Source organism: Schistocerca cancellata, chromosome 9, assembly GCF_023864275.1.
Source record: "Schistocerca cancellata isolate TAMUIC-IGC-003103 chromosome 9, iqSchCanc2.1, whole genome shotgun sequence".
Taxonomy (NCBI): Eukaryota; Metazoa; Arthropoda; class Insecta; order Orthoptera; family Acrididae; genus Schistocerca; species Schistocerca cancellata.
The window spans coordinates 314132991-314158538 of NC_064634.1; the positions used below are offsets into that span (position 1 = coordinate 314132991).

The 25548-nt window shown below is 39.1% G+C and overlaps 1 protein-coding gene across 1 annotated transcript in view; it reads right to left on the reverse strand.

Moving 5' to 3' along the window:
• Positions 1–22858, reverse strand: part of LOC126100362 (solute carrier family 15 member 4-like) — a 67286-nt gene extending 44428 nt beyond the window's left edge. The window contains exons 1-5 of the mRNA XM_049910972.1: positions 22107–22858; positions 21689–21990; positions 18331–18508; positions 5824–5895; positions 2825–2951 (exon numbers count right to left, since the gene is read on the reverse strand). Of these exons, the coding sequence (XP_049766929.1) occupies positions 2825–2951; positions 5824–5895; positions 18331–18508; positions 21689–21990; positions 22107–22586 (1159 nt within the window). The 5' untranslated portion in view covers positions 22587–22858. The remainder of the gene's footprint in view (positions 1–2824; positions 2952–5823; positions 5896–18330; positions 18509–21688; positions 21991–22106) is intronic.
• Positions 22859–25548: the final 2690 nt, after the last annotated feature.

Below are 25548 nucleotides of genomic sequence, written 5' to 3' on the forward strand. Positions count from 1 at the left end.
GTCCATTATCATCATCGGTGCAGAAATAGACACCGCACAGTGGATGGAGGAAACACGACTGGGAAGGTGTCCTTGCCCAATGGCTGGAGAAAGAGTGGAATTGCAGATCCACGATGATAAAGGTGGCCTCCTCTTCACAATAATTTTGAGGTCAAATCCTATAGGAGACCATTACAGAAAGGCCAAAACATTTGAGACTGCCATTCGTAAGAGGTGACTAAACAGTCACCTCTTACGAATGGCAGGAATACTTCGGGCCTATTCTAACACTGGAACCCGCAGGGGGAGTAGTAGTCTGTCCTGGAGACACTGAATGATAGACGAGTGTAAACAGTACAAAGGGAAAAGGTGAAGTGAGGAAGGAAAATGCAGATTGCAGCTGCTTGGAGCTGGGTGCTCAGGGAGATGGTCTGACTGTGAATCACATCCTAGATGAGCAACATGACTAAACCATGAGATGGAATGCCATCCTTCGAAAGGAGGGGGGAGTCAAAGATCAAAGCGTACCAGAAAGAAATGTGAGAAGTCAAAGTGGTCATGAGGGCGCAATTTTGTATTCTGGATGCAGAGAACAAGCGGACACTGTAATTCCAAGAGCAGCCATAATTCCTCCTTGTTGGATCTAAGGGTGCAAATGTTTCATTGGAGGGGAGTCATGATGAAGAAAGGGGAGGAGGGAAAAAATGATGAGGTGTCACCTCAACAGCTGCCAAGTGCCAGCCTTTGAAGATACTCTTCTATAGGGCACAGAGGCTGGAGGATCCTGGTCCATGAGATCTGCAGAGGCATCAGCATTCTCCCTTGGTCAGTTTGCAGAGTGCAGGGCAGAAAAATCATTGGCAGCGTATCAGTGACATGGAGATCAGCTTGTTTTATTTCTTGGAGCCTTTTCAGTTGGCTAATGACAATTCAGATGTTTGTTGGCTGGAAGGACATAGGAAGTCTTTGCGGGACTATTCCTCCTGTCCTTTCTAGCCTGTCAGTTGTGTAGCAGGTGACATCACCATGTTGTGGCTGGAGGGATGGAGGATTTGCAGGAGTACTCCTCCTGATCTTTCCAGCCTGCCAGTTGTGTAGCAGGTGATTTTGTTACGTGATGTGAAAATTTGGTGGCCTGTAGCACAGCTGAGGGAGGAGGAGACGGGGATGCTACCATAACACTGGGCAATTTTACAACTGCAGTGCTGAATTTGAGATCACGTCTCCTTGGCCATGTCCTTCATGGAGAGAGATGTAGAAAGAGCAGTACTGTAACTGCCAGATGGTAAAATGCAGGTTTCCGGCAAGCCAACAACTAGTGAGCGACAGGATAAGGCACTTTTTCCTTTACCCTGATCTCATTGAGACACATGGGATGAGTGATGGGACACAGCATCTTTGAGGTAGCAATGAAATGGGTATTTTTCCATATGACCATTTTACAAGTGTATCACGAATATAAGGAATCCAGTAAAACATCAAATCTCCGACATTGCTGCGGCCGGAAAAAGATCCTATAAGAATGGGATCGATGATGACTGAACAGAATCGTTCAACATGACAGAAGTGCAGCCCTTCTGCAAATAGCTGCAGATTTCAATGTTGGGCCCTTAACAAGTGTCAGCATGCAAACCATTAGAGGGAACATCATTGATATGGGCTTTCAGAGCCAAAGGCCCAGTCATGTACCTTTGATGACTGTACTGTACTGTTGAAGTATTCAGGACACTACCATCCTAGTGGGAAAAGCTTTACCCCTCACCTGGGCCCGTCAACACCGACACTGGACTGTTGATGAATGGAAACATACCTGGTCAGACAAGTCTCATTTCAAATTGTATCAAGTGGGTGGACCCTGCATGTCAGCAGGGGACTGTTCAAGCTGGTGGAGGCTCTGTAATGGTGTGGGGCGTGCGTAGTTGAAGTGATATGGAACACCTCATACATCTAGATACAACTCTGACAGGTGACACGTACATAAGCATCCTGTCTGATCACCTGCATCCATTCATGTCCATCATGCATTCCAATGGACTTGGGCAATTCCAGCAGGACAAAGCGACACCCCACATATCCAGAATTGCTACAGAGTGGCTCCAGGAACACTCTTCTGAGTCTAAACACTTCTGCTGGCCACCAAACTTCACAGACGTGAACATTATTGGGCATATCTGTGATGCCTTGCAACGTGCTGTTCAGAAGAGATCTTCACCGCCTCATACTCTTACAGATTTATGGACAGCCCTGTAGAATTCATGGTGTTAGTTCCCTCCAGGACTACTTCAGACATTAGTTGAGTCCATGCCATGTTGTGTTGCAGTAGTTCTGCATGTTCTCAGGAGGCCTACACGATATTGGGTAGGTGTGACAGTTTCTTTGGCTCTTCAGTGTACAATATTCACTGTTAACAAGTCATTGTCTTGGTATATAATAATTGTCATGACCAACAGTTGGTAATGTAAAGACAAGGCAGTGAGTCCTTTGTTCTACTTGCGAACTCATATAATCGTTCTCCTTTCCATGTAAGTACAGTTCACCATTACTTGACACAACTGAAGCAGCTAGTTTATGGGTATAACTGGGCAGTGGCAGAGACTCGGGAATCGAGATGGCAAGCTCAGAGATGACATCACTGCACCTGCTGGCAAGTTTAAAGTGGGCACGGGGCTTATTTCTGATCTCTAATACTCATGAGCCTACTTGCTTTCCCGTCACTCATTCCAGCAAGCACAGCCAACATTGTTGTGTGAAATGCTTTAGTTACGGAATTGCACCTGTTCTACATATGAACTGTTAAACCATCCAAAGAAATTGCAAAAATAAAAAGTGCACTAATGCTACTAACCAATTCGCTTCAGAAGAGTTACTCTGAGGCCCATACGATCTAAAGCAGGGTATATGACGCTATTCATCATTGGAATAAGAGCCAGGATGAACACCTGATCGAAGAGGCTCAACCACGCTGTTGGCATCTAAATAGAGAAGACATCAAATTACACCAGTGAACAAAATTTACACAAGAATACACAGTATAATTAATTTTTAAATTTACTTACAAGTAAAACTTAATTTTTGAAATCTAGTAACAAAATATGTCAACACAATAGTAGGTAAGTTACTTTTAATCAAACAATATGTTTCAGCAAAAAGTCTTTATAAACATCAAGCAGATGTCAGATTAAATAATTCATGCAAAAATAAAATCTGAAAGCTTGTAAATCGACAACAACTGCAAAGTTCCCAAGGTTCCTGTGACTGAATCCACATACATTATTGCACCTGGAAGCACACCCACTACAATGCCTCAGAGGCTCATACTAACAATGCTTCAGTCAAGAAACCAGAAACAATAGTTTAAATCAAAACAGACTGTAATTTAATAAGTTCTGCTACCATCAATATGTGCAAAACTTACAAGCACAAATAATATAGAGCTGTTACCTGGTCTATATCATGTTTTGATTTTATGGTCTGTTCTTCTACACTAGCTCATGGATAATATGGGTCAAATTTAAAGTCCACTCAACATCTATGTCATCAGAGATGGAACAGTAACTTTATACAACATGGACGGGGGATGAAGTCAGTCATGGGCAAGCAGAAATAGAAGAAGAAGAAGAAGTAGTTATAGTAGTAGTCGGAAAAAAAAACACTGGAAACTTACATTAGGATTGCTAAAGTTCCTAAGGCCTACTCCTTTCATAACATCAGTCCTGCATCTGCAAAGTGTATCACCTTGCTCAGTCAAATAGTTAGAAATAATTTTTAATGCACTGAATCAGGATCTGATGCATTATCTCAATTATAACATTTCCTAATACAGAACTGCAGACTGTGAAACATTTAATTTGAATGTGACACTGAAGAAAGATAATAGCCTGTATTCAGCATCTGGGTTCTCTGCAGACCCAATTCTGCTTGTTTTACAGTTAACACATGCATCACAGTTTGAAAATGAAATGGTGCAGCGACTGAAAAAAAATCTCCAAAGTTGAAGTATTCAGGACACTATCATCCTTGTGGGAAAAATGTATAAACCACACACAAATTCATCATGAAATTCTAGTGATATGTGGACCATGCACAATGTCACATCCTGCCACAGTGAAATGGGTTCAGAAATTTGACCAAAGCAACATGGATGTGGGAGATGCTGAACAGGGAGGGAGGCCATCGACATCAGCCACAGATGACAATTGTCAAACAATCAAGGAACTAATTCACAGCAATCAGAGATTGAGAATTACTGGTAAAGATAGGAAAACAAACAAATAAAACAGGGAAGAAACTAGAGTGGAAGATGTAAATACAACTGCAATGAACAGAAATTTGAGATGGGCAGGAAACGTAGCAAGGGAAACTGATTGATGATGGACAAAGGAAGTTCTTTGCTGGATTTTGAGATATAAGAAAGGGATGAACTAATGGTGGATAGATGAAATCAAAGAACATGCAGGGACCAAGGGGTTGTGTATGGCTGAAAGCCATAAAGCGTGGAAAATTCTGAACAAAAAATCCTTTATCCAGAAGTGAATGTCACTGGGCTCATTATGTATTGATGAACACAAAACTAAATATAAAACATTTTTAAACTCATCAACAGAGTCCTGAAATTACATGCTACTATGGATTTCTCCTTCTTGCTAGTCCTGCAGGGTACCAAAAGTTAATAAGAGCACTAACCAGAAAGACATTATATTTTCCTCACAACATTTAGAGATGTTATCCTGATAAGAGAGTCTTGTTTGCTCCAGCTACACTGTTACCCACTATGATTATAATTTGATATTTCTACCATTTTAGAGTCCCAGCCACATGAATAGTAATCAGACAACTGCACAAGAAAACAAATATTAATGAATATAGTGTCTGGCACCCCTACCAACAAAATTAATTATTTATGTTTAATTAGAGGTTCTTTTGTGTTTATTGCAGTATCACTGTCATCTGAAAGTGAGATCAGTACCCTGCAATGTCCAGTATCGACACTGCCGGCAGCCATTAAGAGGTGCCAGGGGGCTGTTACATGTGCCTGGCTGCAGACATCGAGCTGGACATAACACTCAGCTGCCAGGTGGCTGCAAGACACTTTGAATTGTGGTCTCCTCCCACCTCCAGACAACCACCACCATACCCCGAGCTGACTCAATACAACTTGGCAGACCAACATCCCCAGGTTCAGCATAGTCAGAGGGATCCCCCCATGAAACAGAACCCTTCCATCTCCAGCACCACTGGCTTCCAGTGAACATCTGGAGACCAGAACAGGCTTCAGCTGGTTCCAGCAGCAGTATGCCCCCTTCCCCATAGCAAGTGGTGGACAGAGCAACACCAGACAGTGAAGTGGACAGCAAACACTTAACTGGCCACACAAACCTTCACCCTACCAAGCAGAAAGGGACACGTCTGGTTGCACACACAGATTAAAGAGGGAAAGGATGCTATACCCATGTCCTCTGACAGTGAGATCAATACTCCATGTCAACTGTGTGGCACATGGGCCCTAACACTGATGAGGGGCCAGAGATAAATCATAGCTGCCAGGCAGCTGCAGGACACTTCGACTCTTGCTGGGCTGAAGTCTGTACCTCGCTTACAGTGCACTTTAGTAGGCTGGCTGTTTACTGGATTTCAACTGGACTCTATTTTGAATTACTGTTTTGCTTGATGCTGGACTACTCTGTCATGACTCCACATTTTTCAATGACCCAAGGCAGTCTGGAATTGCAAACTATCAAGAGATTACACCATACCCATATTTTCTGTAGAAAAGAGTCTGTTGCACATTATCAGGTATAATACTTATCATTTTCACTTAATTTGCAATATAAACTAAATACTTACATTGAAAACATGTGAATTCTCACCAAATCCAATCTTTAAGTGTACCCCCTGTTCCTGGAAGCCCGTTTCAATCTGTGAAAGAATTGACAAAATACCAAATGTATTGATAGCATCACAGCAAATGACCACAGTAATTTATTGATTACACTCAAGACAATGCAACCTTTTGAGTAAATAATGCATCCCTGATGTATCAAAAAGACTTTTTGTAGTATGGAGAAGAACATATGAAGGGCTTATTTCAATAGTGGTACAAGTCCATTACCTCCACTTTTCTGCCTATAATGCTTCTGAAATTAATGATCCAAACAGAAAGAAAGGTTCATCTCTAGCAAGAAGCCATATGCTTAAATATTTCTGGTATCTCAACTGCAGATTTTTCAGTGCATAAGCCCTTCATATATCACTTCTACAGAAGACGATACATCACTTATTCTGCAAATTACGACCCCATGGAGGAATAGATACAAGTTGTGAAAATCATGTGATAGAATACAAGACATAAATTATTACGATTTCAGAGTGACCGCACTTGTACACGATTAGGCACGCCCCTTGAAAGTGTCATTATGTAATGTAAATCTGTAGCTATAGACCATTCTGCTGTAGTGTTTGTCCTACCACAGCACATTCCATAATGACAATCACTATTACTTTATTCACCAGTCTATTTTATTTTATGCCAATACACTCCAAACTGTTGCAACAGTCAGTTGCTTTCAGAGTGTGACCATGTGTACTATTTATTTTTATGCGTTGTGAGCATTTTTGTACTGCAATTATCTATAGTTTTTCCGAGGCAGAGCTAGGTAACAAACCAAGAAACAAGTAAGTATAGCTCCCCAAAAAATTAGACTCGGTGGCCACTTTATCTTCCGGTTCTCAGATCAATTAGTATCTGGACTTCTATCTTGCAAGCCAGCAGGCAGGGCATTATGTTATCTGTACAAGATCACACAAGATGGCCTCACTACTATCAAAAAGTGAATCAGTGAACAGATTGTTACAAACGTGCTTTATCATACCATCAAATCAAATTGAAGCCAGTATGCGGGGTAATGCAACTGCAGCAGAAAGTTTATAGAACATTGGCCCGCACAGAATCAAACACGTTGAGCATGGAACATCTACATTTACATAATTACTCTACAATTCACCACTAAGTGCCTGGCACCACCTTTAAGCTACTTCTCTACCGTTCCACTATCAAACAGCACACAGGAAAAATGAACTCTTAAATTTTTCCGTGTGAGTTCTCATTTCTCTTATTTTATTTTGATGATAATTTCTTCCCACACACATGGGCACCGACAAAATATTTTCACACTCTGAGGAAACAATTGGTGATTGAAGTTTCATGAGCAGGTGCTAATGAAGTGAAAAATGCCTATGTCTTAATGACTGCCACCCCAATTTGTTTTTCATATCCATGGTACTTTCTCCACTACTTTGTGATAATACAAAATGAGATGCCTTCTTTGAACTTTCTTGATGTACTCCCTCAATCCTATCTGACGCGGATCCCACACGGCACAGCATTACTCCAGAAGACGATGGACAGGCATAGTGTAATCAGTTCTTTTGTAGACCTGTTACATTTTCTAAGTGTTCTGCCAATAAATCACAGTCTTCAGTTTGCTCTGCCCACAACATTATCTATGTGATCGCTCCTATTGAAGTTATTCGTAATTGTTATCCCTAAGTATTCAGTTGATTTAACAGCCTTTAGATCTGTGTTATTTATCATGTAACTGAAATTTAGCGGATTCTTTCTAGTGTTGATGTGGACGATTTCACACTTTTCATGATTTAGAGTCAGTTGTAATTTTTTGCACCATACTTGTCTAAATAATTCTGGAACTAGTTTGTGTCATCTGATGACTTTACATGTTGATAAATGATATCATCATCTGCAAACAATCTAAGAAGACTGCTCAGAATGTCTCCTAAATCATTTATGTAGATCAGGAACAGCAGAGGGCCTGTGACATTTCCTTGGGGAACGCCAGATATTACTTCTGTTTCAACTGATGATTTCCGTCACACAACTGAGATGATACTCCATACGCACGCAATTTAATTAGATGTCCCAGAATGAGATTTTCACTCTGCAGCGGAGTGTGCGCTGATATGAAACTTCCTGGCAGATTAAAACTGTGTGCCCGACCGAGACTCGAACTCGGGACCTTTGCCTTTCGCGGGCAAGTGCTCTACCAACTGAGCTACCGAAGCACGACTCACGCCCGGTACTCACAGCTTTACTTCTGCCAGTACCTCGTCTCCTACCTTCCAAACTTTACAGAAGCTCTTCTGCGAAACTTGCAGAACTAGCACTCCTGAAAGAAAGGATATTGCGGAGACATGGCTTAGCCACAGCCTGGGGGATGTTTCCAGAATGAGATTTTCACTCTGCAGTGGAGTGTGCGCTGATATGAAACTTCCTGGCAGATTAAAACTGTGTGCCCGACCGAGACTCGAACTCGGGACCTTTGCCTTTCGCGGGCAAGTGCTCTACCACTTAGATGTCGCTTGTGAGGAACAGTGTCAAAAGCATCCTGTAAATTTAAAAATATGGAATCAATTTGACATCCACTGTCAATAGAACTTGTTACTTCATGAGAATAAAGAGTTAATTGTTTTACAAGAATGAAATTTTCTGAATCCGCATTGGCTATTTGTCAATAAATTGTTTTCTTCGAGGTGATTAATAATATTCAAGTACAGTATTAGTTACAAAACACTACTGCAAATTGATGATAATGATTTGTGTCTGTAATTCAATGGATTACTGCTGTTTCCTTTCTTGGGTATTGGTGTGACTTGTGCAACTTTCCAGTCTTTGGTTACAGATCTTTCTATGAGCGGGCAATTGTATACAATTGCTAAGTACAGAGCTAGTGTATCACCATACCCTGAAAGGAACTTGACTGGTATACAATCTAGACCAGAAGCCTTTATCTTCCTTATATGTTTTAAGCTGCTGTACTACAACAAGAATATCTACTTCTAAGTTATTCATGTTAGCAGTTATTCTTGATTCAAATTCTGAAGTATTTACTTTGTCTTCTTTTGTGAAGGGATCTCAGAGAACCACACATTTAGTAACTCAATTTTACTGATGCTGCCATCAATAACATTGCCACTGTTATCACACAGTGAAGGTTTTGATTGCTTCTTGCCACTGGTGTACTTTACATATAACAAATTTGCCATCCACACACAATGGCAAACGTCTCACTACAGGTTAACCACATGCACAGCATATTTCCATTTTGAGTATTGCCTCAATAATGAAACCCTTGTCTGTCAATGCCTTCAATACCATATTATGAGGCATGCTTAACAAATAAGTGTACTTGATCATAATGTGCTTTTTTTTTAGGGTTGGCAACAGCGTAGAGGGGTACCCAAGTTTGTGGAACACAAAGACAAAGAGAGGAGTTAAACATGACTACACATCAATCCCAATTGATGGAAGAGAAGACAGCTAAAAATAGGGACAGGGAGAACAGTCTATAAAATATGTCATAGAGAAACAGAGATCCAGAAATAAAAATTAAATGTCCTTCACCATAGTGCTACGACGGATAAAAAGTTAAACACAGTCAACAGTCTGCATGCCGTTCACTAAAACGGCCAATAACTCAGATGGCAAACACAAATGAGAACATAAGCAGTAAAAAAAAAAAAAAAATGGGCGTTCCATCAGGAAATGGCAGCCCATCGCAAGTTGAGTGCAATATGCACAAAGTGGTGGGGGAGCACCACTTAACAAATAGCGATGGCTAAAAAGACAGTACCCAATACGCAACATAATTAAAATGATCTCCTCACAGCAAGAGGGCCAAGAGGAAGTCATCCAAGCCGCTGGAAGACGCTTCATAACCCAGCAGTTGTTACCATGAAGGGAGAACCAGTGGTGATGCTAAAGTAACACCACCTGCTGACAGACGGCAACACAGAGATCATTGGAGAGCACATAAGAACTAGTGGACTGAGGTACAAGGTCTGCAGCCTTGGCAGCAGCATCAGCGACCTTGTTTCCTGTCGGGCTAATGTGACCAGGAACCCACAAACACCACAGAGGCTCCATCAAGATTGAGCAAGTGACAGCTTTTCTCGACCTGTTGCACTAAGGGATGGACAGTGTACAACACAGAAAAGCTTTCAAGGGCACTAAGAGAGTGAGCAGATGATGCCATTAAAAAGCCTGTATTGGCAGATTTACCGCGTGTCCTGATACAGGGCGAAGTGCTCTGCTGTAAATACTGAGCAGTGTTCCGGAAGCTGATACCAAAAAATGTCAGTGACAATGACGAAGTTACACCCGACACCACAGTCAGTCTGATAGCCATCAGTGTACACAAAGGAACTATCGTGAAGTTCCATGCGAAGGTCGTGAAACTGAAGGTGATAGTGGAAGATCAAATCAAGTTAGTGAGGCGTAGCACAAAGGATTATAAACATAACTGATTTGAAGAGGTAAAGGAGAAGATGACAAAGGCTCTAGACAGCATGGTTTGTGAGACAGTCTCTAAATGCACTACACTATGATGAGTGACACGTCTAAATGGGCAGCAAGGATTTTGCCCCTTGCAGAAGTTTGGCAATGGCAGTTGTTTTGTGATCTTGTACAGAAAGGAACATTTTCCAGTGGCTGAAGCAAAGTTTATATACATGACATATCTAGTGACATAGGTGGACACGCCTTCAGACAACAGAATGTGCCACTCCTAGCAGTGGGATTGGTTATGTTGACGATGTGTGTGGAATAGGTCTTGTGCCCAATGGTTGGGAAGATAAGTGGCATAATGGTAAAATAGGATTATTTTTTCCACCCTGGTATTGTTTAACTCTGTACTTGTTATTGAATATGCAACTGTTGAAACAGACTGGCCATGACAGTGAAATAAAGCTTTTTAAAAGTATTTCCGACAGGTTGCTGTCTCACTCAACAACCTTTAATTAAATCACGAAACTCAAATGGGTTCACAAGGAGATGGAACTGCTTCTTGGGAGGGATAAGAAGGATTACTTCAAATCTGAACATGGGTAATAATAGATGAAGTTACACTGTAGGACATAAAATTTTGATGAGCATGCCTTCTCCCAGGCCAACATCATTTCTCTGACCTTTACAAATGATCATTGTCACTCCAAAAATATATTTTAGTTCCATCACCATCCTAGTTTCAATTCCTACTAGTCCCAGTATTTAATTTCTCTCTGTCCACTTTCTAGTTATATGTCTCTAATTTCAGTCCCATTTCTTGCTCCCTTCCCCCCCCCCCTCTATCGCCATCATCAAGCTCCATATTTTCCTCTGTTCCTCAAACTGCTTACATGTGCACTTGTGAGCAACTGAATTAGTGATCACCATTATATTGGAGAAACAGTATTCATGTTGTCATACAGAATGGAATAATTTGGCCTGTCACATGACTGGGTTACCACCAGACCCTGTAACGGACAATTCAGTGCTTTTTGGATGTGGTTACATTATAGGTGCGAGCACATGGAACATTCCATTTCCAAAATCATCCAGGTGCTGGTCTTTTCATGTGCCACCATGTCAAGGGTGTATCTGTAACCGGGGGGAATCACCACCACCAGACTAATCTCTCACAGGTAAAACTTGTGTAAATGGCAGTGGTCAACTATTGTGGATCGCAACAACATATATACCAGGCAAAGTGCAGTAAATCACTCACCACTTCAATGCTGGCCAATAACAATCAGTGAGCAGGCATGCCATACAGACACCCCCTCCCCTCTGCCAGCACAGCACTTTGTGATACAGAAGCCACTGCTCCATGCACGCACCTCTCTTTACAATGTCACAATGCACAGAGTTCTCCTACAAGAATGGAAAAATTGCCACAAGACACCATAAGAAAATGAAAAGGTTGCCTGTACCCATGAGGTGCAAGACATGTTGGTACATGCCAATGGCAGAATATCGTAGAAAGATCTCTCACAGAAACACAAAAAATTTTGGTCATACCAAAGGCTGGTAGTGGCACCAAAGTTCCATGTCCAGAAACACATGAATGACACCAGGACATAAATTGAGGGTAACAAACCAAAAGGACAAATGCTGAACTCCCTTTTCAAATGTCCCTTTACAAAGGGAAATCCAGGAGTATTGCAGGAGGTTAATTCTAACATTGCTGCAAATGTAAGAGAAGCAAACATACATACATTTCCTCCAGTCTTTTTACTCCATAGTCTTGGGTCAAGTGATTTTAATTGTGTCACCAACTCACCTTGAATACGGTTGTCTAACTATCAACTGAAAAGATGAAACAACAGAAGAGGGGCTTTCCATGTCAAATTTTCTGATTTTGGAAAAAGTTCTCACATGACCTTCACCAATTCTGCTGAAATTTTGTGTGAACGTCCACACATGTTCGCAATAAACATCAGTAAACTTTCACAATCACTAATTCAATACTACTGGAGATAAGTCATTTGTTTGGCCATATAGTACAGCTACCACCAGTACAGCCATAATTTTTCAGTAACTGTGAGACATAATATCTCCAGAAACATTTTCTTGGAAGAAACAAAACAATGCCATCTTGCACAGCTTTTTGCACTCTCGTGAGCAAAACATTAAAAAAAAAAGATTTTCTGAACAATTTTCATATTGATAATTTGAAGCAAAGTTGACAGAAAAAATAGGCACTTGAAAAAATGTGAAGTTTAGCTTTCTGTATCTCCAGAAGTAATTGTAGAATAAACCTGAAACTTTGCACATAACAGCTTACTAATGCAAGATCTTAGAATTTAAAATTTCATTCCCTTATTGCTTTACAGTGGTTGCAAACTGAGGACAAACCTGACGAAGTTTCTAAAAATGCACACTTTTACGAAAAAAAAGTATTCTGCAAATTCTTTGAAACATTTTCATTAGAAAGCCCATGTTCTAAAGTATCTAAAATCGGGATTTGGTTTTGCAATGCAGGTGTATCATAAAATAGGTGGTGGTGCATTGAAACTGGGCCTATATTCCGCTGACTCTTTTAACAAGTACTACAATTGTTTAGTACTGTTTGTGGAAGATAGTATCAAGAGTCCTGATGACTAGAAAATGAGCTTGAGTCAGAAAAACTGCAAATAAGTAGTCAATTTTGTTTTTTAGACATCTCTACACCACTCTGCTGTACAAAATTCCTTTTATAGAAAATGAAAAGGAATAAGGAATCCAATAGAAAAAATAGTTTTCTCTTCTTTTGTGGCTCTAATAATCTGAAATAATCATATTTCAACAGTGTAGTTTTCTGAGTTCTGATTTCAAAATTTATTTCCAAATAATCACATCAGTGACATCATCTGGCAGCAATATATTTTTCCTCATGATACTCTACAGGAAATTAATGAAACCCGTAAAAAAATTAAGAGGACTGAAATAAAAGATAAGCTTAGGAACCTTAAAAAGTCCTCTTCTAGCGTTGGACTCTGATACTTACAGACCCTGTGTAAAGAAACTCTTATCAGGCTTGGCAATGTGTGGAAAGAAACCTACCCACAGCTGCTGTTGCACAGCTATCAAATGTGGCTGCTAACATGATGGGAATTCTAGTTTTCTCACTTTAAAATGAACCAGCAGCAGTTAAGCCACCAAGGACTATAGCAACACATTAACACAATTTTTCATCAGTACACTAATATTGCACACCAACCTCAAACAATGCTAACATACAGCACGTCAGACCTTAAAATAGCAATTTAACCAGCACCTCAATAGCATTACACAGTGAAAATATGTCCTGATAATTCTCTATAACACAAAAGCATTCCAAAAACTGTCATGAAGACTGGTATGAAATTCATCAAAATTTCCACCATGTGACAATGGTGTAAAACCTGAGGGCTATTTATATGATGTATTGCAGCTGTTCTGCAACAGTTTTACTACCACGATCTCCATTACGTTGGTAATTCACAGTTAAACTGTGATGTTTGTAACTAGTTTGGTTCTGTAGGTATAGCAGAAAAACATCCTGAAATTTGCTATGATAAACTGTGGAAAAGACGTGCCTTTTATAAAGAGTTTCAAGTTATTCGGACTTTATCTCACTTCCTAGTCATCAAAGCATTTGATATTCCCTTCGCCATAAAGTAATAAAAAATTGTGGAACTTACTAAAAATGGCAAATTTAATATGAGTGCCAGCAGAATATGGGCCCATTTTCCATGCACGTCCACCTCGTCACTGTTTTTTAGGGAGTTATATGCTTACATTGCAAAACCAAATATAGTCTTTAGGTGGTTTGGAACATAGTCTTGCTAATGAAAATGGTTTAGAAGATCTTCCGGAAGACTTTCTTGCAAAAGTGGGCCAAAACCAGCAAAAAATGCTTTTCTTTGCCCTCAATTTGTAAACTACTGGAAAGCAGTAGAAGAATGAAATTTTGTATTCTAAGACCTTGTGGTAAATTTACATGTGCAAAATATCAGGTTTCTCCCGCATTTACTTCCAAATATATATAGAAAGCTAAACTTCAAATTTTTCTCTAACATCTATTTTTCCCTACTGATTTTGTTTCAAATGATCCACACTGAAATTCCTCAGAGTTTTTTTTTTAATTATTATTATTATTTCACCTATGAGAGCGCAAAACATTGCACAAGATGGGTCAGTTTTGTTTCTTTCAATACAATATTGCTGGAGATATATATATAATAGAGGGAAACATTCTACGTGGGAAAAATATACCTAAAAACAAAGATGATGTGACTTACCAAACGGAAGTGCTGGCAGGCTGATAGACACACAAATAAACACAAACACACACACAAAATTCAAGCTTTCGCAACCAACGTTTGCTCATCAGGAAAGAGGGAAGGAGAGGGAAAGACGAAAGGATGTGGGTTTTAAGGGAGAGGGTAAGAAGTCATTCCAATCCCGGGAGCGGAAAGACTTACCTTAGGGGAAAAAAAGGACAGGTATACACTTGCACACACACACACATATCCATCCGCACATACATAGGCACAAGCAGACATTTGTAAAGGCCAAATGTCATTGGCAAACCAAAATGTTTTTATTTCTTCTCCATGGATTTTAATTCCTACTCCAAATTTTTCTTTTGTTTCCTTTACCACTTGCTTAATATACAGATTGAATAACATCGGGGAAAGGCTACAACCCTGTCTCACTCCCTCCTCAACCACTGCTTCACTTTCATGCCCCTCGACTCATAACTGCCATCTGGTTTCCGTATAAATTGTAAATAGCCTTTCGCTACCCGTATTTTACCCCTGCCACCTTCAGAATTTGAAAAAGAGTATTCAAGTCAACATTGTCAGAAGCTTTCTCCAAGTCAACAAATGCTAGAAATGTAGGTTTGTTTCCTTCATCTTTCTTCTAAGATAATTCGTATGGTCAGTATTGCCTCATGTGTTTCAACATTTCTTCGAAATCCTAACTGATCTTCCCCGAGGTTGGCTTCTACCAGTTTTTCCATTCATCTGTAAAGAATTAATGTTAGTATTTTGGAGCTGTGACCTATTAAACTGACAGTTTGGTAATTTTCACACCTGCTTTATTTGGGATTGGAATTATTATATTTTTCTTTAAGTCTGAGAGTATCAAATGAAATTTGTGACAAGACTGAAGTTTCATTGGTAGTGACAAGCTATGTGTTATTTTGGATGGAGAGTCATCAATAGATGTGGAATTGACTTCAGGTGTGCCCCAGGGAAATGTGTTGGGATCTTTGTTGTTCATGTCATACATTAATGATCTTGCCGACGATATTAATAGTAACTTCAGATATTTTATTTTCAAATAGTGAAGTTATCTACAAGGAGCAGGCAAATGAAAATGAGACAGATGGAAAAAAGTTAGGTAAATTGTATATTACTTCAAGAGTAATTGTCATAGCTGTTAATACATTTATTCCACAGTGGATAAAATGGTCAATAACTTCACGGAAAAATGTTTGTAGAACTGTGCTTGTATCCTTCAACCAAAGTATATTGACGGACACGAATTTCTTTCTTCAAGACTCAAAAAACATGGAAATCACATGGGGAGTGCTGTATTCTACCTAGTTGTCAAAGATGGGGTAGCCTATCTAGGAAACCTGCTTCTCGGACCACTATACAACAATTCAAGCAAATCATATTAAAGAGTTTCATTACAAAAGGAAATGATTACAACACTTAACTTTATGTTAAACAGATGTGTCCATATTGAAGGGCAACGGACAAAATAAGAAATCCCTTCAGTATAGACAATGCTACATAGTAGAAGTGAAATGACTAGTCTCAATGTTATTCTTGAATTTGCTGATGTAGAACTGGACCACAGCCAGTCAAGTGCAGTGTTTAGGTTCTCTTCACACAGAGGGCGCTGGCATCATATTATCATCCTAGAGAGGGCTCAGTCTGCATGCAATTGGCTGGATCTTTTTTGTGGCCCTCTCTGCTCTAATGTTCCCGACCGGTGTGCTGGCACTTGACTTTACGCTGGAACATTGAGAGATTGGCACTATATGAAGGATGTGGAAGCACTTCCCAGTGAAACTTCTGCAGAGTAGCCTAAACAATCTTGGCAGCGTGTGGGTGGGAATTTTGTTGGCAGGTTGTTTAGACTACGCTGCGCAAGTTTTGCTGAGGAGCCCTTACACAACCTCCACACAATTTCAATCTGCCTCTTGTAGATTTACTTTGGACGGAGAGGTGCACACCTGCGAGCAATTATGGCTCTCCAGGCAACAAGCAAACATTTTTCCATGACAGCACTGACTAACTTGTCTGTCAGTAGACTAAATGTATTAACAGCAACGGTGATCACTTTCAAAATAATGAACAGTTTACTTACTTTTTTTGTCATCTGCCTCATTTTCTTTTGATTGCCCCTTATACAATGAACTACTGACTGAAAACAACTGCACAAATATTCAGTCAGATCTTGATAAAACTTCAAAGTGGTACAAAGACTGCCTTAAATGTACAGTATGTAAAATTGTGTATACTTCACAAAACAAAACAAAACAAAAAAAATTGTAGCACCCTATGACTACAATATTAATGAGCTACAAATGGAATCAGTCAACTTTTAGAAATACCTGGGTGTAACGGTCTGTAGGGATATTAAATTGAACAATCACATGGACTTAGCTGTAGGTAAAGAAGGTGGTAATACTTGGGTTCATTGGCACAATATTGGGGAAACACTGTCAATCTACAAAGGAAACTGCTTACATATAACTAAACAGGGCTAACAGGGATATTGAAAACATACAAAGAAGGGTGGCAGAAGTGGTCAATGGTTTGTTTGACCCATGTGAGGCAGAGATATGCTGAAAAACCCGAACTGAATTACGGTTGTTCAATTCACTATCAGCCAACAGCACAACGTGCCGATACCCTATCCAACCACCTATGGGGCCAGATCCCACACTTCACTCTAACAAAAGACCATGTTTGCATGTTGTCTTGAAAATCACCAAGCAAGGTTTGTGTGCCTTGTCCATTCTATGAATGATTTCTGTGGTTTGTCAGCATCAGTAGAGCAGTAACAGTTTTGCTGTGTTTCAAGCTTATGCTACAATGCATCACTAACATCAGGGCAAAAAGTCACTGATTGCTCATAGAACTCCAATATATTCCCCTTCTACACTTCTATACACTTTCCTTAGCCCCCCTCCCCTTCCCAAATCTTGTGTTCTTGTGTGCAACACGCACATTAATTTTATTCTGGTAGCCTAACATTAAATGAACTTATGAGAGAGTTTTCTGGGCTACCCCTCCCCTCTATGAAAACTGTGCACCCCATCACACTGCAGCATTGGCAGTTGGAGAAAAGGGGGAAGACAAACAAGGATATCTGGGAAGGGGCGGGGAGAATGGGGAGGGGGTATACACAGGGTATGAACCACATTGTAACCACATTATGTAACAGGCTGCTATTTAGCTTATGGCAAAATCAATGAAATGCTCTGTTATTTACATCACTGTACATAAATTACATGTGTGTTCCTTAATGATTACCACTATACCTGGATTAGAATAATGAATGATGGACAGCTGAGCATGGAAGGAGGGATGTTGTCAGTTTACTGTTATCCAGTAGCAAAATGTGGTTCCAGTAGTGGCAGCTGTGCAGTTCCGTACTGAGTGTGTTTATATGTTACATGTTAAGGTGCAGCAAAGCAATTTGCCAGTTAGCTCTACACATTCTATTAAAGAAACATACCAGACAGAAAAACAGTAACAAATCATAATTATGTTGCAGACCACGACTGTCATCCATAGCTGACTGCTAAACAGCAACTGAGGGAGGAGAGCAACATGATAACCATGCAGAGGACAGAAGGTGTGACCAAACTCATGATGCAATTGGCTGTTGATATGGTTGCTGTCCCATAAAAAAACTAGCTGTCAGTCATTTTGTTATTCTGATCCAGGTATAAAAGCACTATCAGACTACATGAAGAATAAGTGGATTTGCTTACTCATACAACTGAAATAAACAGTACAGCGAATGCTCACCTGAAAAAATACTAGCCAGTATGGAGAAAGGCAAACAAAAAGTAACAAGATAGCTCCTAGTCTCTTGACATCTTCTACAGCAGAATCATGATGAGTGCCACCATATCGGATTTTGGCATAGTCCAGCCACGAAGGTGAGGGAAGATTACGCTGTGATCGCCTCCCAACAACAGGAGAACTATAAAAATGAAACAGCTTAATCAAAAGAAGGTAATGATACTACAAGAAAGCCTACCTGAGGTCGTAACTTATTGCCAGTCATAACATTTTTACTATAAAATATATGGCTGAATACTAAGCCTCCACAAATGATTAGTACTATTGTACATAAATTCTACTAGGGTGAAGTGGGGTAAGTGTAACCATGGGGTTAGTGTAACCACGGCTTATGGTGCCTTAAAGAAGCTGTATTTTTATCTCTGACCTATCACACATGTTAATTTGCTCCTTTCTTTGTTATATTTAACCATAAGTTGTTAAATCTGGCATAAATTGGTAATTAATTTTTGGACTTGAATTGACGTCTACATTTTCACTCTGCAAGAGAGTGACATGCTCATAATTTGGTGGTCTGTCATTTCTGCAGTTTTAAAGATAACTGCACAATTTTTTGGTTACAAACTAACTTTTGCATGATAATTTCAAATATGAGTTTCGTTTTACTCTACTGATAAAGCTCTTGATATGCCAGGCATGGTTACACTTACCCCAACTTTTTCCCATGTGGGACAAGTGTAACCAGGGGGGGGGGGGGGGGGTTACACTTGCCCCAAACAAACTTACCAGAACATATTTATTTATTTAAGCCGTAACCTTGTTTTTGCCATCACATTAGATCAACTAAACTGGCCTTCCTGTACATATGGATACCAGAATACCTGATGTGCTGGATTTGTAGGTCTACTGAGTTTGTGTGAGATATATTTTATTTTTTAATTAAGTCTATTATATTTTTAAACCATGTTTCCTTTTATAAAATATGACACAGAACTGTAAAGAATGCCACCATTTCAATTACAGTACAGTATGTGAAACATTGTTTGACTGACAATGTTGAGCATGATAATTCATCCTGCAGCCGAAGGATGTAGCAGTGTTTAAGTGTGTGAAATCTACTTGGGACCAAAAGTTAACTTGTCACGAGAGACATCATCAAGGGGTAAAAATTAGCAAACGTGACTTTTCCAATCTCCTCACTGCTGTGTGGAATGAAACACCACCTGAATTGCTGAAAAGTGGTTTTTAAAAAGCAGAAATATTCCCTTACAGTAGAGAAGTAATTGATAAAACTAAGTATGATCCGGAGGCATATAAAAGATATGTAGCTCATACCAAATCTTTGGCAGAAACAAATCCATTGCCAGCTCACGATAATGCAGCCATAGACTGTGTGGAAGCTACATCTCTTAACAGAAAATACTCAGATTTTTGCGAAGCTTCCAGCTCAACAACCTCCAGAATTTTATAGGCCTACGTCTACTGAGCCCTACAGTTCTCCCAGTGTCAAGAGTTCTTTCTCAACCATTCCCGAGCTAACCAATGTTTCATTATGTTCTGGAACTTATTATTGGAAACAGTCCGACAGTGTAGTCCCACTGGTAAAACAAAGAAAAAAAGGATTGCATCAGGAGCTGAAGTTATCACTTTTCAAGATGCCATCTATAAAGAAAAAGATTTTAAAGGAAACAAGAATAATAAGGAGAAATCAAAACAAAATAGCATTGTCGGCATAAAAAAGGGCTTGGTAATGAAAAGTAAATCTTCCAAACAAAGTGCTGTTACTTTATGCGAAATGGCATCTCAGAATGTTGTGGAAAAAAATCCCTGCTTGCTCATGTGGGTAACAAGAAAAAAAGACTGGAAGTTGAATCAACAAGTGAAGAAAGTGAAACTGAAGGAGGCCTATCTCTAATAAGTAGTGACGAAGAAAATGGGACCATAACACTAGACGATCTCAGGAAAGAAATGATAAACTGTGAAGAAGAAGAAGAAGAAGAAGAAGAGGCAGCAAACTTTTTTGAAGCCAAAGATAAAATTACAGTTGGAAACTATGTTCTGGTAGCTTTTGCAACAAAATGTAAGAAAGTTCATTTTATTGGCCAAGTTACGAAAATGAGTGATTTAAGAAATCCAGAAGTAATTTTCCTCAGATGCAAAAATAAGACAAAGCATGGCACCACATTCTACTGGCCTGATAGAAGAGATGAGACAGAAGTTTCATCCTCTGATGTCATTTCAGTGCTGCCTGAGCCTACTTTGGGTCACAAGGGAGACCTGACATTTGGTGTTACATTTGATTCGTACAACATTCAGTGACTAAATAATAGTTAGGGCCTAAGTGTGAATATAATAAGTTGAATTAGGGCAGTTTAGCATTAAACACAAATTGCCAACAACTTTAGTTCAATTACCATGAAAAATAATAGAAAGTGAACTTATAAAGTGAATTTTTCTTTTCTCTTGAGACTAGATATTTTATTATTTTTGTTAAATTGCCTACTAAAGAAAAAAATACTACTTTTGTATAATTTAAACTAATAAATTACTGGCGTAAAACAAAAATAAATCATCTATGATGCGGTCTGTTTCAGTGTTTTATGGTTTAGGCTAACACTTATTTTTTAGTTTAGCTAACATTTTCTGTGTATTTCATAATACACAAAGAGGCATGTGCAAAAAAGTTCATATCTTGAGTAAAATTTAAGATATTTTAATAATTTAAAAATCCTCAAATTCAGTAAAAATTGGGTCACTTACCCCAAGTCTCTTTTACAATTCTCTGTATGGGTACAACAATGCGGGGTTACACTTGCCCCGAACCATGGGGCAAGTGTAACCTCACAACACAAAATTTTGAAAACAATTATTTGACCATATATATTTTTTTTTTTCAAAAACAAAATGTATACTGTTTAAAAGTCAGTAAATCAAACTCTAAGCATGAGAAATTTCAAAATCATATCTTCAATAACAAGTTGGCAATTTGGTGTCAAAGTTGAACTATGCCAAAACATGGTCACACTTACCCCACTTCACCCTACTTGGCACATTATAATGAATGATGTGCTATGAAATTACTGCAAATGGGGACAATAGCTCCAGTGTCTAATGAAGGAAATAATTGGGACTCTATATGCCCACCACATCAAATAACAGTTCAGAAAGGCTACTGCAGGAACATGAATCTTGGAAAAAAACATTCACACTCTGTATCTTTAATATCATTCATAACAGCAAGAGCCTACTGTCTACAATCTCTCGATTCTTTTACGTATTTCAGACTTCTCTACTTAGTTTACCATATTCACTACATTAATCTGTAATAAGACATAAGGGTTGCAGACATATGGTTGCTCACCTTTGAATACTTGTAGTGCGTAAGTGACAACGTCCAACAATTGCCTCACGCAGTATGCAGAGAATATTCTTGAGCACTGACCCAGCAGGACGATGCACTAAATAATACGGTCTACCGCAAGCAAAGAGCACCAATGCTAGAGCAAGACAGGCAGATGTGCCAATGAAGGCACGAAGAAATCCATGGGTCATATCTAGTGCCACATAAGACAGTGCACCAACTCCCAAAAGGCTACCAATATTGACACACCAGTAATACCAGTTAAAGAACTTCCTCAAAGAATCTGTTCCCCCATACTTGACCTACAACAATACACACAATTACAGTGAATAAGAAACTTCAAGACACATCCAAGGGTAGTTTGTAATATAGTTCTTTCTGTAGTTCCTCTCCAAAACAACATCTGATTATCACTTACCTGCTCAGCTCCAAAGGAGGGAAAATTTGCTCGAACTGTCCCGGCTGCAATGCCTATTGCAACTAATATTGCATACATCTCGTACAGGCAGTGTGGTTTAGTTGGATCCCTAACGCACAGCAAACCCGCTGCGGCGGTTGCCAACAAACAAAAACCTAAGGTATACAACGCTAACCCGGTCACTAAGGCCCAGTACCTCCCAATGAGAGCATCCGCCAACCATCCGCCACCAACAGCTGAAAAATGCGCAACACCAACAAGCATCAGCACAGCTGTCATCGCTGCACGCGGTGACCACCCGCCAAGACTTAGGAAAACAAATAAATTTGCTACAAGCGCATAGAATGCCAGCCGTTCGAGAGTCAAAGTTATCAAAACGACAACGCCTGCAATTCGGCTTCTTCTAGGGTCCCATGGTAAAGGTCCACCCTGCTGCGGCCTAAAAAGTAAAGGAGTAGACTCTGCTTCCATATCCGTCATCTTTCAACTGCGGTCATATGACTTGAGCGAGTTGCAATTTAATCTAGGAAACAATCTCCGGACGCATAAAAATACACGAAAACTGACACGACTTTTCTGAAAATTGTATTCTCGCAACATGTCATACTACAGAACAACATTACGGCTTTTCTCTAGTGTTATTTACGTAACGATCCGGTTTGCGTGCAACCCTACACTCAAAACAGCAACAACACGGCTTGTACGTCAATCGTTGTCGCCAGAGTTAACGCTTAACATCATTGTAGAACAAAGAGGTATATTTTTGTTTACATAGTTCCTGTTGGCTGTCATAGTATGATACGCACGCCCTGCTGGATTCAACATGGAGGTAAAAATAAGGGATACAAACAAAGAGCTATCTGTTGGTTTCTCTACTGAATCCACATTATATTGCTGAAGCCATACTAATGGAGTAGAGCAAGGCCTTTGTTCCTGTAAACCACAGAATTTTATTGGAGAAACTGTGATGTCACGGCATTAGAGACCTGGAATTCTACCTCATTAAATCTTATCTCAGCATCAGGAAACAAACTTTAAGCTACAATGGTCAAAGGCCATAGTTACTGAAGGTTGCTAGAGGTGTTCCCCGAGGATCAGCGCGTGGGCCATTACCGTTTATAATATTTATAAATAAATATGGCATGAATATCTGTGGTTTATTCGGATGATTAAGCTTTCATAAATTCTAGGAAGGACATAAATAAACTGAAGGACCAAAGTAAAGTTTTCCTCGGATCATCCAATATGTGGTTTGAAGCCAATGAGTGAGCCATTAACTACAAAAAGACAATAAATATCTCTTTCAGTTTATCCATTGTTCGTGCTGCGTCCACTTCTACCGAACACTTTGGCATATTCCTAAGTACAAAATTAAGTTGGAAGAGTCACATACACTATATATTTCGAAAGCTTTCATGAATTATCTGTCTACTGAAAAAATTATGAATATCTGTTTCTAAGACACTACTGATCAATTCTTGTTATGTGTTCTTACATTGTCATCTAAGCTGTGGCATTCTTCTATGGAATAACTCTTCAAGGACCAGGAATATTTTGATTTGATAGAAGAAAGCCATGAGGAGCATCTCTGGGAATACCAGAACTAACAAACCGTGTAGACCTTATTCAAAATGATTACAGATAATGACAGTTCCATTTCTTTTCATAGCCAGTTATCTTTTGTACATAAAATAAAACCTTAACAATTACAACCTTAAAAAGGCAGTTATGAATATATAGGAATACAGCTTTTCAACACATTACTTGTGCAGGCACAATTTGCATCTATTAATGTCTTTAAAAAAACTCTCAAAAATGGCTGAAAGAGAAACCTTTTCACACTCTTAAAGAATTTGGAAATTCTTCTAAACTAAACCTGATTTGCTAAATAACTCACAATATAGCTTTTGTATTTTCTTTCTAGGTTTTTTTGTTCCCTCTGGAATCTTGTTTTATGTATACAATGAATATGCAAGTAACTAAATAATGTTCAGTTCATGTTTTACTATTAGCCACATTGGGAAGTTTTCGTGTCTGCCCTCTACTCTTTTTTATGTGAAACTCAGTAAATTATCAGTATTTAGTTCCATATTTCACAATCATCTGTGTGGATAAATCTTTATGTAGCACCTATGTTGTTTTACCGTATGTGTCCTTTCTTTATGTGTACTTTAATTATGTGTAGAACCATAGTGTATGTAAGTATGCCTCTTAAAACGTTAATCATACTTTATAAAACCTCTTCTACGTTACTCATGACAACATCAATTGCTTCAAATGCTTAAAGATAAATGATAAATAAATCCATAAACAAAATAAATACTTGGATTCAGAACTTCAGAAGTAATTCGCCAGATCTATTGTTAGCACCTATGTGTATGCAGACTGGAGTTTTAGGCTAATTTCTGGTGTATATGTTTAACACTTGTAGCTGTTGCATCATGGTGGCAAGTGATGATTCAATGGTTATGGTGCAAGTACCATAGTCATACAGAGCCTCACATCATGGAACTATTTATCTTAACTTCGTTCCCTGTTTATCCATTTATTAAAAGCTGTTCTTTAATATTTTGTTGACAGTGCTGATAAACCATTGTCAGAAATACATTTGTTGCATATTGTATAACAGCAACTGATGACTGACTCTGCAAAAGGTCTTTATCAAGTCCACCTGGGCTGTTGCACATTTTATTCTGTATGTTTTTGCTGTTACTATAATGTCTCTATACTTGCACACTGTCTAGAAGATTGGCCAGTCTTTGCCTACGCTTCTTTGGTGACGCCCTCTTACAATTATCATTACTGTTTCCAACCTGGATGCTGGCAAACGTGTCAATGCTGGGCAACACAAATGGTTTTAGATTTTCTACTGATTTCACATTTGGGGGTTAAAATCGCAATTCCTTCTAAGAACTCTTTAGATATGTCTATATTCAGAACCATTATGTCACTGAAAATGCATTCTAGTTTAATATTCATATTCTGTCTATGTATTTGTTAAAATTTCACCAGAATGTCATCCAGGGCTATAGTGTCGACTAACTCTTCATAGTCGGTCTACTACCATATCATCAACTCTGGTGGACTGAGTTTTCCTTGTTATTTATTAGGAACTCACACGAACTTGCGTTGGCTTCTATACTAGACATCAGCTCTGTGTAATAGTTATATACCAGTAAAAATACGAGTCTTTAAATATCGAGCTCCCATGTGTGAAACAGCTTTAAATTACTGCTTACTTCACAAATGAATTAATATGTTAAATATTTCATGTCAAGCACACAAATGAGAAAAGTTTTAAAAACTATATTTACAGTTTAGTGAAAGCTGTTAAGTGCTGTCATTATCAAACACTGGATGAGTATATTCTGGGTAATTTGCACACTGTCTCAAGAAAAAGCTAATTCATCATGCATCTTAATGTTTTTGATGCCAAATCTTC